Source organism: Myxine glutinosa, chromosome 1, assembly GCF_964187855.1.
Source record: "Myxine glutinosa chromosome 1, kmMyxGlut1.1, whole genome shotgun sequence".
Taxonomy (NCBI): Eukaryota; Metazoa; Chordata; class Myxini; order Myxiniformes; family Myxinidae; genus Myxine; species Myxine glutinosa.
This window is the reverse complement of record NC_136261.1, coordinates 373,224,832-373,241,012: the sequence shown is the minus strand read 5'-3', so window position 1 is coordinate 373,241,012 and position 16,181 is coordinate 373,224,832. Positions and strand designations below refer to the sequence as shown.

The window sequence follows — 16,181 nt, the reverse complement described above, 5'->3', positions numbered from 1 at the left end:
ACGTGAAAAAAAATGATTAACCACAAACAAAAAAACAAACAAACAAACAAACAAACAAACAAATAAACATATGTCACCCACAGGGTGAACCGTATCTTGCCAAAATGTGAACATGAGTGACTTGCTTCAGGTCACACTGAGGTGAACAGAACTGCTATCCACTAGAAGCGACTCTTTGAGGAATGTCTGCCCACGAGATATTGAAAGATTTTGATGAGAACTGAGGAAATAATTTTTTCATGAAAATTCCGTTTTTTCGTCATGACGTCATCAAATGACGTCATAGCGTCAAACTGTTTACAGATCTGGGAAGCACTCATCAAGGGCATTCATATGAGGTATTACTCGATATGGTACCTACGATTTCAAAATTTGACCTTGGGGTCAATAATTTTCGACCTCCAGCGCTAACCATGAAGGTCAAGGCCGATCGCCACCAAAAACTAATCAGCTGAGCGCCGGACCATATACTAGATTCCCATGAAGTTTGGAGACGATCCGATCAAAGTTACTCAAAAAATTAGTGTTTCGTCGACCTCCATGATTGACCACAAAGTGACCTTGACCTTTGACCTTGACCTTCAAAATTTTGTGTGCTGAAGGGTATCTCTATAGGACTCTGATATGCGAAGTTACAGGAGTTTCCAATAATAACTGTGGTCTACAGAGTGATCTAAACGTGAAAAAAAATGATTAACCACAAACAAACAAATGAACATATGTCACCCACAGGGTGAACCGTATCTTGCCAAAATGTGAACATGAGTGACTTGCTTCAGGTCACACTGAGGTGAACAGAACTGCTATCCACTAGAAGCGACTCTTTGAGGAATGTCTGCCCACGAGATATTCCGATGATAATCGTTCTAGAGAGTGACCTTGAAAAATACGTGTTTGCCTTATAACGTCACCAAATGACGTCATTTATATAATGTCTAAAGCTTGACATTTATACGAAACACTCATCAACGGCCTCAATTTGAGGTACTACACGATATGGTAACTGAAACTTGAAAATTTTACCTTTTGGTCAAAATTGAATGACCTTCAAAATGACCTTGAAGGTCAAGGCCGATCGACACCAAAAACTAATCAACTGAGCGCCATACCACACCCTATATACCCACCAAGTTTGGAGATCATAAGATCAAAGTTACTCAAAAAATAAGGGTTTCGTTGACCTCCATGATTGACCGCAAAGTGACCTTGACCTTTGACCTTGACCTTAATAATTTCGTATGGTGAATAGTATGTCTTCATGACCAACGCACATGAAATATTGAAAGATTTTGATGAGAACTGAGGAAATAATTTTTTCATGAAAATTCCGTTTTTTCGTCATGACGTCATCAAATGACGTCATAGCGTCAAACTGTTTACAGATCTGGGAAGCACTCATCAAGGGCATTCATATGAGGTATTACTCGATATGGTACCTACGATTTCAACATTTGACCTTGGGGTCAATAATTTTCGACCTCCAGCGCTAACCATGAAGGTCAAGGCCGATCGCCACCAAAAACTAATCAGCTGAGCGCCGGACCATATACTAGATTCCCATGAAGCTTGGAGACGATCCGATCAAAGTTACTCAAAAAATAAGGGTTTCGTCGACCTCCATGATTGACCACAAAGTGACCTTGACCTTTGACCTTGACCTTCAAAATTTTGTGTGCTGAAGGGTATCTCTATAGGACTCTGATATGCGAAGTTACAGGAGTTTCCAATAATAACTGTGGTCTACAGAGTGATCTAAACGTGAAAAAAAAATGATTAACCACAAAAAAAAAAAAACATATGTCACCCACAGGGTGAACCGTATCTTGCCAAAATGTGAACATGAGTGACTTGCTTCAGGTCACACTGAGGTGAACAGAACTGCTATCCACTAGAAGCGACTCTTTGAGGAATGTCTGCCCACGAGATATTGAAAGATTTTGATGAGAACTGAGGAAATAATTTTTTCATGAAAATTCCGTTTTTTCGTCATGACGTCATCAAATGACGTCATAGCGTCAAACTGTTTACAGATCTGGGAAGCACTCATCAAGGGCATTCATATGAGGTATTACTCGATATGGTACCTACGATTTCAAAATTTGACCTTGGGGTCAATAATTTTCGACCTCCAGCGCTAACCATGAAGGTCAAGGCCGATCGCCACCAAAAACTAATCAGCTGAGCGCCGGACCATATACTAGATTCCCATGAAGTTTGGAGATGATCCGATCAAAGTTACTCAAAACATTAGTGTTTCGTCGACCTCCATGATTGACCACAAAGTGACCTTGACCTTTGACCTTGACCTTCAAAATTTTGTGTGCTGAAGGGTATCTCTATAGGACTCTGATATGCGAAGTTACAGGAGTTTCCAATAATAACTGTGGTCTACAGAGTGATCTAAACGTGAAAAAAAATGATTAACCACAAACAAAAAAACAAACAAACAAACAAACATACAAGCTGACTAATACATCTTGCAAAAACTTCGTTTTGGCAAGATAAAAAACAAATAAACATATGTCACCCACAGGGTGAACCGTATCTTGCCAAAATGTGAACATGAGTGACTTGCTTCAGGTCACACTGAGGTGAACAGAACTGCTATCCACTAGAAGCGACTCTTTGAGGAATGTCTGCCCACGAGATATTGAAAGATTTTGATGAGAACTGAGGAAATAATTTTTTCATGAAAATTCCGTTTTTTCGTCATGACGTCATCAAATGACGTCATAGCGTCAAACTGTTTACAGATCTGGGAAGCACTCATCAAGGGCATTCATATGAGGTATTACTCGATATGGTACCTACGATTTCAACATTTGACCTTGGGGTCAATAATTTTCGACCTCCAGCGCTAACCATGAAGGTCAAGGCCGATCGCCACCAAAAACTAATCAGCTGAGCGCCGGACCATATACTAGATTCCCATGAAGTTTGGAGACGATCCGATCAAAGTTACTCAAAAAATAAGGGTTTTCAACATTTGACCTTGGGGTCAATAATTTTCGACCTCCAGCGCTAACCATGAAGGTCAAGGCCGATCGCCACCAAAAACTAATCAGCTGAGCGCCGGACCATATACTAGATTCCCATGAAGTTTGGAGACGATCCGATCAAAGTTACTCAAAAAATAAGGGTTTCGTCGACCTCCATGATTGACCACAAAGTGACCTTGACCTTTGACCTTGACCTTCAAAATTTTGTGTGCTGAAGGGTATCTCTATAGGACTCTGATATGCGAAGTTACAGGAGTTTCCAATAATAACTGTGGTCTACAGAGTGATCTAAACGTGAAAAAAAAGGATTAACCACAAACAAAAAAACAAAAAAACAAACAAAAAAACAAACATACAAGCTGACTAATACATCTTGCAAAAACTTCGTTTTGGCAAGATAACAAACAAACATACAAGCTGACTAATACATCTTGCAAAAACTTCGTTTTGGCAAGATAACAAACAAACAAATGAACATATGTCACCCACAGGGTGAACCGTATCTTGCCAAAATGTGAACATGAGTGACTTGCTTCAGGTCACACTGAGGTGAACTGAGGTGAATATTTGAAAATTTGCGATATATTTTCGACCTCAGCGCTAACCATGAACGTCAAGGCCGTTCGCCACCAAAAACTGATCAGCTGTGCACTAGACCATATACTACAATATTGTAAAGTTTCGAGCTGATTCGACTAACAATACTCCAAACATAAGGGTTTAGTTGACCTCCATGATTGGCCGCAAAGTGACCTTGACCTTTGACCTTGACCTTCATAATTTTGTGTGCTAAAGGGTATCTCTAAAAGACTCTGATATGCGAACTTACAAGAGTTTCCAAAGGGAACTGTGCTCTACAGAGTGACCTAAACAATGCGAACTAAAGCAATACAATATACATGAAAAGTGCAGTTTTTTCGTCATAACGCCGTCAAATGACGTCACATTGTCAAACTAGTTATATGTTTGGAAAGCACTCAACAAGGGCTTCAATTTGAGGTACTACTCGATATGGTAACTGAAACTTGAAAATTTTACCTTTTGGTCAAAATTGAATGACCTTCAAAATGACCTTGAAGGTCAAGGCCGATCGACACCAAAAACTAATCAACTGAGCGCCATACCACACCCTATATACCCACCAAGTTTGGAGATCATAAGATCAAAGTTACTCAAAAAATAAGGGTTTCGTAATTTGACCTTGGGGTCAATAATTTTCGACCTCCAGCGCTAACCATGAAGGTCAAGGCCGATCGCCACCAAAAACTAATCAGCTGAGCGCCGGACCATATACTAGATTCCCATGAAGTTTGGAGACGATCCGATCAAAGTTACTCAAAAAATTAGTGTTTCGTCGACCTCCATGATTGACCACAAAGTGACCTTGACCTTTGACCTTGACCTTCAAAATTTTGTGTGCTGAAGGGTATCTCTATAGGACTCTGATATGCGAAGTTACAGGAGTTTCCAATGACTCGATATGGTAACTGAAACTTGAAAATTTTACCTTTTGGTCAAAATTGAATGACCTTCAAAATGACCTTGAAGGTCAAGGCCGATCGACACCAAAAACTAATCAACTGAGCGCCATACCACACCCTATATACCCACCAAGTTTGGAGATCATAAGATCAAAGTTACTCAAAAAATAAGGGTTTCGTAATTTGACCTTGGGGTCAATAATTTTCGACCTCCAGCGCTAACCATGAAGGTCAAGGCCGATCGCCACCAAAAACTAATCAGCTGAGCGCCGGACCATATACTAGATTCCCATGAAGTTTGGAGACGATCCGATCAAAGTTACTCAAAAAATAAGGGTTTCGTCGACCTCCATGATTGACCACAAAGTGACCTTGACCTTTGACCTTGACCTTCAAAATTTTGTGTGCTAAAGGGTATCTCTAAAAGACTCTGATATGCGAACTTACAAGAGTTTCCAAAGGGAACTGTGCTCTACAGAGTGACCTAAACAATGCGAACTAAAGCAATACAATATACATGAAAAGTGCAGTTTTTTCGTCATAACGCCGTCAAATGACGTCACATTGTCAAACTAGTTATATGTTTGGAAAGCACTCAACAAGGGCTTCAATTTGAGGTACTACTCGATATGGTACCTACGATTTCAACATTTGACCTTGGGGTCAATAATTTTCGACCTCCAGCACTAACCATGAAGGTCAAGGCCGATCGCCACCAAAAACTAATCAGCTGAGCGCCGGACCATATACTAGATTCCCATGAAGTTTGGAGACGATCCGATCAAAGTTACTCAAAAAATAACGATTTCAACATTTGACCTTGGGGTCAATAATTTTCGACCTCCAGCGCTAACCATGAAGGTCAAGGCCGATCGCCACCAAAAACTAATCAGCTGAGCGCCGGACCATATACTAGATTCCCATGAAGTTTGGAGACGATCCGATCAAAGTTACTCAAAAAATAAGGGTTTCGTCGACCTCCATGATTGACCACAAAGTGACCTTGACCTTTGACCTTGACCTTCAAAATTTTGTGTGCTGAAGGGTATCTCTATAGGACTCTGATATGCGAAGTTACAGGAGTTTCCAATAATAACTGTGGTCTACAGAGTGATCTATTTGACCTTGGGGTCAATAATTTTCGACCTCCAGCGCGAACCATGAAGGTCAAGGCCGATCGCCACCAAAAACTAATCAGCTGAGCGCCGGACCATATACTAGATTCCCATGAAGTTTGGAGACGATCCGATCAAAGTTACTCAAAAAATAACGATTTCAACATTTGACCTTGGGGTCAATAATTTTCGACCTCCAGCGCTAACCATGAAGGTCAAGGCCGATCGCCACCAAAAACTAATCAGCTGAGCGCCGGACCATATACTAGATTCCCATGAAGTTTGGAGACGATCCGATCAAAGTTACTCAAAAAATAAGGGTTTCGTCGACCTCCATGATTGACCACAAAGTGACCTTGACCTTTGACCTTGACCTTCAAAATTTTGTGTGCTGAAGGGTATCTCTATAGGACTCTGATATGCGAAGTTACAGGAGTTTCCAATAATAACTGTGGTCTACAGAGTGATCTAAACGTGAAAAAAAAATGATTAACCACAAACAAACAAACAAACAAACAAACAAACAAACAAACAAACAAACAAACAAAAAACAAACAAACATACAAGCTGACTAATACATCTTGCAAAAACTTCGTTTTGGCAAGATAACAAACATACAAGCTGACTAATACATCTTGCAAAAACTTCGTTTTGGCAAGATAATAATTACTAGCTGTGTGTTGGTGGTGGAGACGGTAGTCTGACAGGATGAGGATGGAGTCTGATGTGATTCTTGGGGTTTTTTCACTTCAACAATTCAGAAAACCAGGTCCCATGACTTTTTCTCTCATCCCAAAATCATGAGACATACGTCATGCCCAGATATTGTTGTGAATATGTGAGGAATGTGAAGGAAATAAATGCATTTTCATCAAACACTAAATTAGAAAAACAATAAATGTATTTAGTTTTATAAACTTTATTAACAAATCAACAATCAGATTGTAAATACATTGTTGTATTGTTGTAATCACAAAGTAAATAATCAGAAGGGGATGAACGAACACAATGGAATGTATGAACAAAACGGAATGAACGAAATCATTAAAAGGAGCAAAACCGCACGGAGTCATCATCACCATAAACCCCAATCGCGGGTTTAACGGGGACCAGGAAGTTCCCCCTGAACACGTGCAGAACCCGCGAGTCCCCGAAACACGTAAACTCTCCCTCCTCGCAATCCAACAAGAACCCAAACCGTTCGGGATTCCCCAGCACGGACAGGAGGGTTCCTTGACAGTTGTGGACTGTGTAGTATTTGTTTTCATATTTCCGTAAACACCAAGACTCGGGATTCCCTCCCAATCCGCACTCATTCCCTTCCCCTTTCCTCCCCATGGAGTTTAAACAGATTCCGATTCTCCACCAACTACTCGACCTCACATCGACCTCCCAGTAATGACGACCCGAGGAGAAACAATCAGAGGAAAGAACTTGTGCATAACGATCAAACCGATCAGGATGTTTCGGGTGATGATTGTCGGTCTCGGTTCGAGTCGCCGTCCTGAGATCCTGGGAGATCTTGACCCAAGGATGTGCAGTGTTTGGGTCCAGACTCGGGGTCCGTCCATCTGTGGACACGACGCGGGGTCACAGACTTCGTTAGACAAACGGACAGAAACACAAACACATTAATCTCTTTTATAACATTTGAAATATTAAATACATTATTAATTTCACCTTCTTTACGAAACACAATTCACCTTTCTTTACCTGGTTAGGAATCCCCGACCATCCTCTTGTTCCCATATAACAAAACCCTCCCCCGACCATCCTCTTGTTCCCATATAACAAAACCCTCCCCCGAACATCCTCTTGTTCCCATATAACAAAACCCTCCCCCGAACATCCGGATATTTAATTTTCGCCTTCGTTCGATTTTCTTTTAAAATAAAAATAATGACGTTTCATGGAAATTGTAACATCTTGTGAATGGGTTATGGGGTAACATAAACCTGGTGTTACCTTAACGGTTAAGGTGGCGGGTTTAACATCTTAACGTCCTGAGATTGAGCACCTGTCCTACCGTTAAAATAACACCTGGGCCCTGTTGCTGGAAGGATATCACATAATTATCCACTGGAGAGCTTCGAGCAACCGGGCCCAGGTGGGCTGACTCAACCTGTCATCCTTCCGTGGTGGACCAGGTGAGTACCAGCTTACTGGGAGTAATAAACCATTCGAGTATCCTGCGTCGGAGTGGCGACCTGGCCAGTACTGCACTCCTTAGCCAATGAAATGGCGTGAAAGGAATTTTATTGTTATAGTCTGGAGGCATATCCCCAAAAGTGGCCTAGAAAAGGTGGTAGGGGTACACTCATGTTACAAGCTGGCAACAATGTTTTTCTGAAAGCCCAGACCTCTAGGAACCCAAAAAGTCTTGTTGCCAGCTTGGGAAATGATTTGGACCAGATTTGTGGCCATTTTTCAAAATGGCCGCCTACATTTTTGGTGTTTTCTAATATTTGAGCTCTAGAACTTATATCTGGCTGTCTTAAAGGTCTCTAGGGTTATGACCTTATAACATATAGTCATACAACAATCCTCACCCAAATTGGGGTGCATGGCATATCTATAAGTGGTTTTATTGAAGCAAAAAGGCAAAAATATGCCTGAAAAACGCCTTCATTTTGATTTTTCCAAATCACTAAATTGCATACTGTGAAGTTGTTCTTTGGTCAATTTCTTTCAAAATAGTTTTAAAATTTGCCCAGATCCCTCCTCTTCATTAGCAAATCTTCAGGAATATACCCAAGTTCTCAGAAAATATGTTTTATGCATGATCAGCTACCCCTACCCCCTAAATCACAAAACGTGCCAATTTTCAATATTTCCAGATTCCAACCAATATCATTGTTGTATGACTTTTTCTCATCATGATAGGTCCAAATTAACTTACTCTATGTGATTAGGTGTTAATAAAAATTGAATTTCACACTTTAGTGAAAATCCAAGATGGCTGCCAAATGGTCATAGAATATTTGGTGGCACGAGACCATAAGACTGCAATTTCATTCAGAGGCACTTCTAAAATGTTCCATTTATACTAAATATATGAGGCACTACTATTCTATAGGTCACATGTATGTGAAAGAGTCTTGATGAGTTGAAGATGTATTATTTTAGAGGGGGACTTTATGTAAAATTTATGTTTTATAACATTTGAATTTCAGGAAAGTAGTGTGGATTTGGAAGTGCCTTGTTTGCGGAGTATATTAGTTCCAACATAGCTGACAAACAAGGCACTTACATAAATGAAGACATAGAAGATTGTAAAATATAAGCTATATTATTTAATGTAAAACAAAAATAAACATACATAACTTGTATACATAATGCAAACATTATTATGTTACACTGATCCAAACAATACAAACGTCAATGCAATGCTTGCACCTTTAAACTAAACAAATATTTGGCACTGAATTAACAAAGTCATACCCAACAAGCTAATCTGGCTATTCATACATAAGTGACAGAATGTGGGATACAGTCATATCATAGACTAGTAATACATTGGTGGAACAGAGCTGAAGCAAGACTAGTTACATTATGTCAAATACAGCCTAACTAAAGACTAGTAACACTATTTGAATGCAGTCAAATCATGGACGTGTAATGCTATGTGGAATACAGTAGCATAATAGACTATTGACATTATGTCATATTGAGCTTAGTAAATCAAAGACTAGTAGAACCAAATACTCCAAATACTAAACTTAGTCTAGTAATACTTTGTGAAATACAACTGAATCATAGATTGGTTACATTACGTCAAATACAGCCAGCATAGTAACAATATGACATTATGGAATATACTCAAGTTTCCATGCATGTCGTCTAATCACTATCAGAGTCATTGAGGGGGTTCCTGCATAAGTCTGCACATTTGCATGCCAATGTGCACCGCAATCCATTTTTCCTACAGTTGCACCTGCCAGTTAGACATGGACGGGCCTTTGAGGTACATGCACACGTCGCAATTTTGACACATTCTGCTGTGAGCCCTTCCTTGGTCATGAGACGGGGCATCAGCTGGTTGTCCTCAAGGTACCAGCCGGATGTTGTTGGATTGGGGATTCCTGGATTTGGCACATTGGCATTTCGCCACACAAGGGCTTGATGATGTGCCCTTAAAATGTGCTGGTGCAATGCATCCTCTGTTGGTGGCATGTTCTCTGGCTTTTTACCAACTGAATCTGAATTGGGAACATCTCAGCGCCTGGATTTCCTTTGCATCTCCTTTCGGGTTGTAAAGACGGCAGACTGTGAGGCATGAAAGGAGCCTTGACCGTCAAGGGTCTCCTCTATGATGTCAATGTTATCATTAGCATATCTGATGTATCCTTGGTAGGTAGCTTGTGCAAAATTCAGGGGTATTATTGTGTTGTTTTGCTCAACATATCTGGCCAAGACAGAGTTTGCAAGGGCAGTGTCAGCTCTTCTTACAGTTTCATAACTAACACCATGTCCTGCAGCATGCATTAGTTGCACCAAGTCCTTGGACCTTGTTGCTTGGTGAACAGTGAGAGCTAGCCCTAGTTGCTTTGGTGTCTGCTTTCTGCCACCAGATGCCAAACATACTATGTCCTGTGCTATGCTCAAAATCCTTTTGCTTTCTCCATCATCATCACCTTCGGAGGTCCCTTCAGAATCTTCAAATATGCTGTCACAATCACACAGCAGGCGTAGGAAAATGTAAAGGCTTTCAGGAACCACCTTCTGTGCACTTTCAGTATTGATGTCTCCAATATCTGAGTGTCCTGGCATTGTCTTTATGTCATTTCTCATTTTGACTGCCACTCTGTAAAGCCAACTCAAGAGTTCATTGTCCTTTGTTTCGGCTGAGAAAGATGGAATGTGCTGGGAGGTTTCATCAGAATCTTGTATCTCACTTTGTTCTAGCTCATCTGCCATCTCTGCTATGTTCTGAACAACAATACCTGTTTGAATTAGTGGGAAGACTAGAAGTGAATCCTGTTGATTCATGGACTGTACAAAATCTGCCCTATCTCCTAATACCCTTTTGACTTTGTTCTTGAATGCTTTGTAACTCTGTCGGTCACATTGCTCCACACAGACACTGAAGTCTCTTCTCATCATGTAACAGTATTGGTGCCAGATGGTTTTCATGGTATAGATGTCTCCTCCAGACAGCCCAGCATCCACCTCCTCGATCATTTTGTTGAAACAAACATCTGGTGGATATTCTGGGCCTTCTTCTACCACAGTTGACTCAGACTTCCTCCTGAAGGTTACATAACAAGGAAGGTGGTACTTCCCTTCAGCAGCTATTAGGTCACTTATTCCTGCCAACCGGCATCTCATAATCTTGTTCTTTTGAGCATCATTTAGTATTCTGTCTGAGGTCTCTAAAGTGGCTACATTCCTCAATTGCTTTCCTGCCTTATCCTCCTGACAGAAAATACATTTGTCCCAGGACACTGAAGCAACTGATGCTCTAGAAGAGGGGCGAATGCATGTAGATGGTTGGTCACACGAGTCCTTTGCTTCCTTTTCATGCCGATTTTTCAGTCTCTCAATATGGTTGGCATGTGTAAACTTTGAATAACAGCCCCTGTGCCATACTATGTGTTCTTTTTCATCATCAAGGTCAATACTCTGTATTCTGTCAAGTGTTGAGATGTACTCATGGTCATGGTATTTCTGTCTCGTAATCACACAGTCTTTAAAGCGTTTGAGACCAACATCTGTGGGCTTGGTTGTCTTTTCATTTTTTCTGTTGCCTTGGCAAATGAAGCATGTGCTCCAGTCGATGTCCAGTGCAACTGATTCTCTCTTCCGTCTCCCGCCTATCACAGCTACAGGTTCCATCTTCATTCATATCTGGAAAGAGACAAAGACTATGTCTACCACAACACTGAAAGCTATTTACAGCACATGCAACAAGCAATATGTTATAGTACATTGTTAACACAACAATTATGTTAAAATGATGATTCGGGCAGGACCTGAGGAAGGATACAAAGGAAAGCATCATTATTGCAATATATTATGTCTCAAAAATGTGTTGGTATCAAATGGTAGACTGCATTACCTTAACTTAACGTCATAATGTGAAATATTATATTTTATTGCCCATTTGGCAGCCATCTTGGATTTTCACTAAAGTGTGAAATTCAATTTTTATTAACACCTAATCACATAGAGTAAGTTAATTTGGACCTATCATGATGAGAAAAAGTCATACAACAATGATATTGGTTGGAATCTGGAAATATTGAAAATTGGCACGTTTTGTGATTTAGGGGGTAGGGGTAGCTGATCATGCATAAAACATATTTTCTGAGAACTTGGGTATATTCCTGAAGATTTGCTAATGAAGAGGAGGGATCTGGGCAAATTTTAAAACTATTTTGAAAGAAATTGACCAAAGAACAACTTCACAGTATGCAATTTAGTGATTTGGAAAAATCAAAATGAAGGCGTTTTTCAGGCATATTTTTGCCTTTTTGCTTCAATAAAACCACTTATAGATATGCCATGCACCCCAATTTGGGTGAGGATTGTTGTATGACTATATGTTATAAGGTCATAACCCTAGAGACCTTTAAGACAGCCAGATATAAGTTCTAGAGCTCAAATATTAGAAAACACCAAAAATGTAGGCGGCCATTTTGAAAAATGGCCACAAATCTGGTCCAAACCATTTTCCAAGCTGGCAACAAGACTTTTTGGGTTCCTAGAGGTCTGGGCTTTCAGAAAAACATTGTTGCCAGCTTGTAACATGAGTGTACCCCTACTGTCACATTTCCTGGAAGTGCCTCCAGACTATTACCTCCAACCAACGAAGGTGGACCGAGGTTATGTTTTCTCCCCTGTCTGTTTGTGTGCAGGATATCTCAGAAAGGTATGGACGGATTCGGACGAAATTCGGTGTACCGGTGGGGTAGGTGACAAGAAATAATGGATTCGATTTTGGTCAAGATCCGGATCCGGATACTGGAATTATTTTCGGGATTCTTCTTCATTGATTGGTGGTGGTTCAGATGCAGCCTGTGGCTGTTTGGGTGCATCATTTTCTGGGGACAGGACGTGCACTGATGCAATGCCCCCATTACCAGTCGGCAGGTACTCATTTTGCCCACCTTAAAAGGATGACAGGCTGTGTCAGCTCACCTGGTGTTCAACATCATGGCAGGGGCTCAAACTCAGGACCCGATCATTTAAAGCCAGCCACCTTAACCGTGAAGCCAACACCAACCTCACCATTGAATGATCGGGCGAACAATGATATACAGCACGATGTCTCAAAAAGTTATGGACAGATTCGGACGAAACTTGGTGGATAAGTTGGGTGTGACAAGGAAGAGGTGATTCGATTTTGGTGAAGGTTCGAATCCGGATCTGATCAGTGGGACAAAAATGGAATTAATCAGCCTGGTATGCCCTCTACCAGGGGTATGCACTCTACCAGGGGTATGCACTCTACCAGGGGTATGCACTCTACCAGGTGTATGCACTCTACCAGGGGCATGCACTCTACCAGGTGTATGCACTCTACCAGGGGTATGCACTCTACCAGGTGTATGCACTCTACCAGGGGTATGCACTCTACCAGGTGTATGCCCTCTACCAGGTGTATGCACTCTACCAGGGGTATGCACTCTACCAGGTGTATGCACTCTACCAGGGGTATGCACTCTACCAGGTGTATGCACTCTACCAGGGGTATGCACTCTACCAGGTGTATGCCCTCTACCAGGTGTATGCACTCTACCAGGGGTATGCACACTACCAGGGGTATGCACTCTACCAGGTGTATGCACTCTACCAGGGGTATGCACTCTACCAGGTGTATGCACTCTTCCAGGTGTATTCACTCTACCAGAGGTATGCACTCTACCAGAGGTATGCACTCTACCAGAGGTATGCACTCTACCAGATGTATATGCACAAAGCAAAAAAAACAGATGGTCAAATTCATCTTGAATTCCTGGAATTCATCTTGTCGTTATCACCTGGTGTTGGCCTCACGGTTTGGGCGGCGGGCTTGGGATCCAAAGGTCCCGAGTTTGAATCCCGTTGAATTAACGCCTGGTGGAGTTGGTTCAGCCTGTAATCCTTCTGAGGTTGGCAAAAATGAGTACCAGATAACTGGTTGGAGAGACGCATTGCATCAGCGGCAGCCGCACCCACAGAAAAATGATGCAACCAGCAGCCGGGTGGCTGCACACGAACCACTCACATCTTGTTGTTCATAATACGCCTAATCTTCTTCAGACGGCATATTTCTGCGCTGCCTTTATCAATGGCAATGATTCGTTCGGCGACCATCCTACTGAGTTTTACTTCCTGTGACATCCTTTGGTATAACAAGTCAAGTGAATCCACTTGGATTCCGCCCAGGTTGGCACATGGTATTTATTATTCATATGGTACTTTCCATGGTGAAGTAGTTCGCAGCAGAACCGGCAGCATAAATATAGATTTGATGACGTCATGTTTACACATCTGAGCGCCAGAAACTGTCTACACATCTGAGCGACAGAAACTAGCTTCACTTTTGAGCGGCAGAAATGAGCGACAGAAAATTCCCAGGCAAACGCTATAACGCACCAGGTTTACAACCTGTGCGTTAATAATTCTAATAGCTTGAAAGGATTCCACGAAAACTACGTAAAACTACATTCCTTTACAAAATAATAGGAACGGGGTAGGCGTGGCTATGACAACCAATCAGCTTGATGGAGGCGGGGCCGCTCGACACATTTGCCTCAGTGTCGGCGTTGTGCGTGATAATGTGGAATCAAATGATATCAGCAGAAATATAATGCCTCAGAAATGCCTTGTTTTTCAGTGTTACATTTATGAAACGAAAATAAAATAATAGCTGCACACCGGCATCGACATCGTACACGGGACACGTGATCACGAACCTTCCAGTCACGGGTCAAGGCAAAGCGAACCACGTGATCAATAACCATCTCGAGTCACGGTTTCTCGTCGGCAGATTCGCTACGTCGGCGCATCACTGATGCCGTTGTATAGAACAGGCTGAACAAGGGATCAACTCGAACTCTGAATTGAATAAATATTTGAATTGACATTTAGTGTTCCTTTCATCTTTGTTTTGGCATACTGCGTTGACTGGACTGGTCAATGGTCAACTAATTCATATTTAAATATAAAGATCCTATTTTCCCTGCTCAATCAAACCTTAACCTTGCTATGCGCATGCTCAGATAAAAAAGCGTGTCACGTGTACACTGTGTTTGACTAACGTCTTTCTGGTGATTTATAGTGACTATTTTGGTCTGGAGACAATCTACTCAAGTATTACTGAGGTCTTCTGATTTCTCAGAACCAGGATTTGGATACTACAGATAAATACTTATATTGTGGCGGACATGAAAGCTCACTGGCGCGAGGGCATCATTCCGCACACCAAGTGGGCGGCGGCCACGCCCGAGGGGTAGGCGTGGCCGCGGGATATACACCGGGCGCGCAGCCCGGAACGCTCCAGTGTTACAGTGGATCTCTTGAATAAAGACTCTTACAACTTACCGCGTTGTCCGCTTCCTCCTTGCTTACAAGCAGCGCGTGTAACACCGCGCTTCATTGGTGACTCCGACGTTCTGGTCAGCCGTCACTGACCACCCGAACCCGCCACAGCCATGGCAACCAACGCGGTAGCGATGAAGCTCCCCGAGTTCTGGGAAGCTTAGGCGGAGATCTGGTTCCTGCAGGCCGAAGCCCAGTTCAGGCTTCGAGGCATCACGGCGGACGAGACACGCTACTGCCACGTGGTCGCCTCCCTCGGGGCCGGCACGGCCGCCCACGTCATGTCGGTCCTGAGGAACCCACCGGCCGATGACAGGTACGAGGCGATCAAGCGTCTCCTACTCGCCACATTCGGCCTCACGGTGGACGCACGGGCCGATCGCGTCTTGGACCTCCCCGAGCTCGGTGACACGCGACCGTCGGTCCGAATGGACCATATGCTGTCGCGCATGGGCGACGAAACCCCGAACGCTCTATTTCGGGCGTTATTTCGACGCCAGCTGCCGGCACGAGTACGCCACACGTTGGCCGGTTCCGCGACAACGGAACCCCGAGCGCTCGCGGCCGAGGCCGACAAGTTCTACGTGGCTTTGGACATGCAGGCGAGTTTCGGTGTGGCCGTAGCGGCTCCCGAGCCCGAAACTGCTGCGGGTGCCCACCCCTACTACGCACCGCATAGCCGCTGAACCTCCTGCGGGTGCCCACCCATACTCCGAGGGGCGCCTCGTGGCGGCCGCCATGCCCCGCCCACCACCACCGCGGAAACCGCGGCCTCCGGCTTCGCCGCAAACCTGGTGCCATTTCCACGCTAGGTTCGGCCACGAGGCCCGGCAATGTCGACCGCCGTGCTCATTCGGCAGGTCGGGAAACGCCCGGGCCGGCCCTCGGTGGTGGCACTGAGCGCCGGCCGATTAAACAGCCTCCTGTACACAACGGACACCTTATCCGGGCGCCGTTACCTGTGCGACACGGGAGCGCAGGTGAGTGTCGTTCCCGCTGGTAAGTCCGACAAGCAGACCGCGGGCCGGGGTCCCGCTCTGCTTGCTGCCAACGGTACGCCC

At 43.2% G+C, this 16,181-nt stretch overlaps 1 protein-coding gene across 3 annotated transcripts in view; it reads right to left on the bottom strand.

The window, feature by feature from the left end:
* Window positions 1–6,493: 6,493 nt before the first annotated feature.
* The window catches only part of LOC137415103 (E3 ubiquitin-protein ligase TRIM7-like), an 80,970-nt gene continuing 71,282 nt past the window's right edge, over window positions 6,494–16,181 (bottom strand). For all 3 annotated transcript variants that reach the window (XM_078770171.1, XM_078770170.1, XM_078770172.1), the window contains one exon: window positions 6,494–7,166. In XM_078770171.1, the coding sequence (XP_078626297.1) occupies window positions 6,640–7,166 (527 nt within the window). In that variant the 3' untranslated portion in view covers window positions 6,494–6,639. The remainder of the gene's footprint in view (window positions 7,167–16,181) is intronic.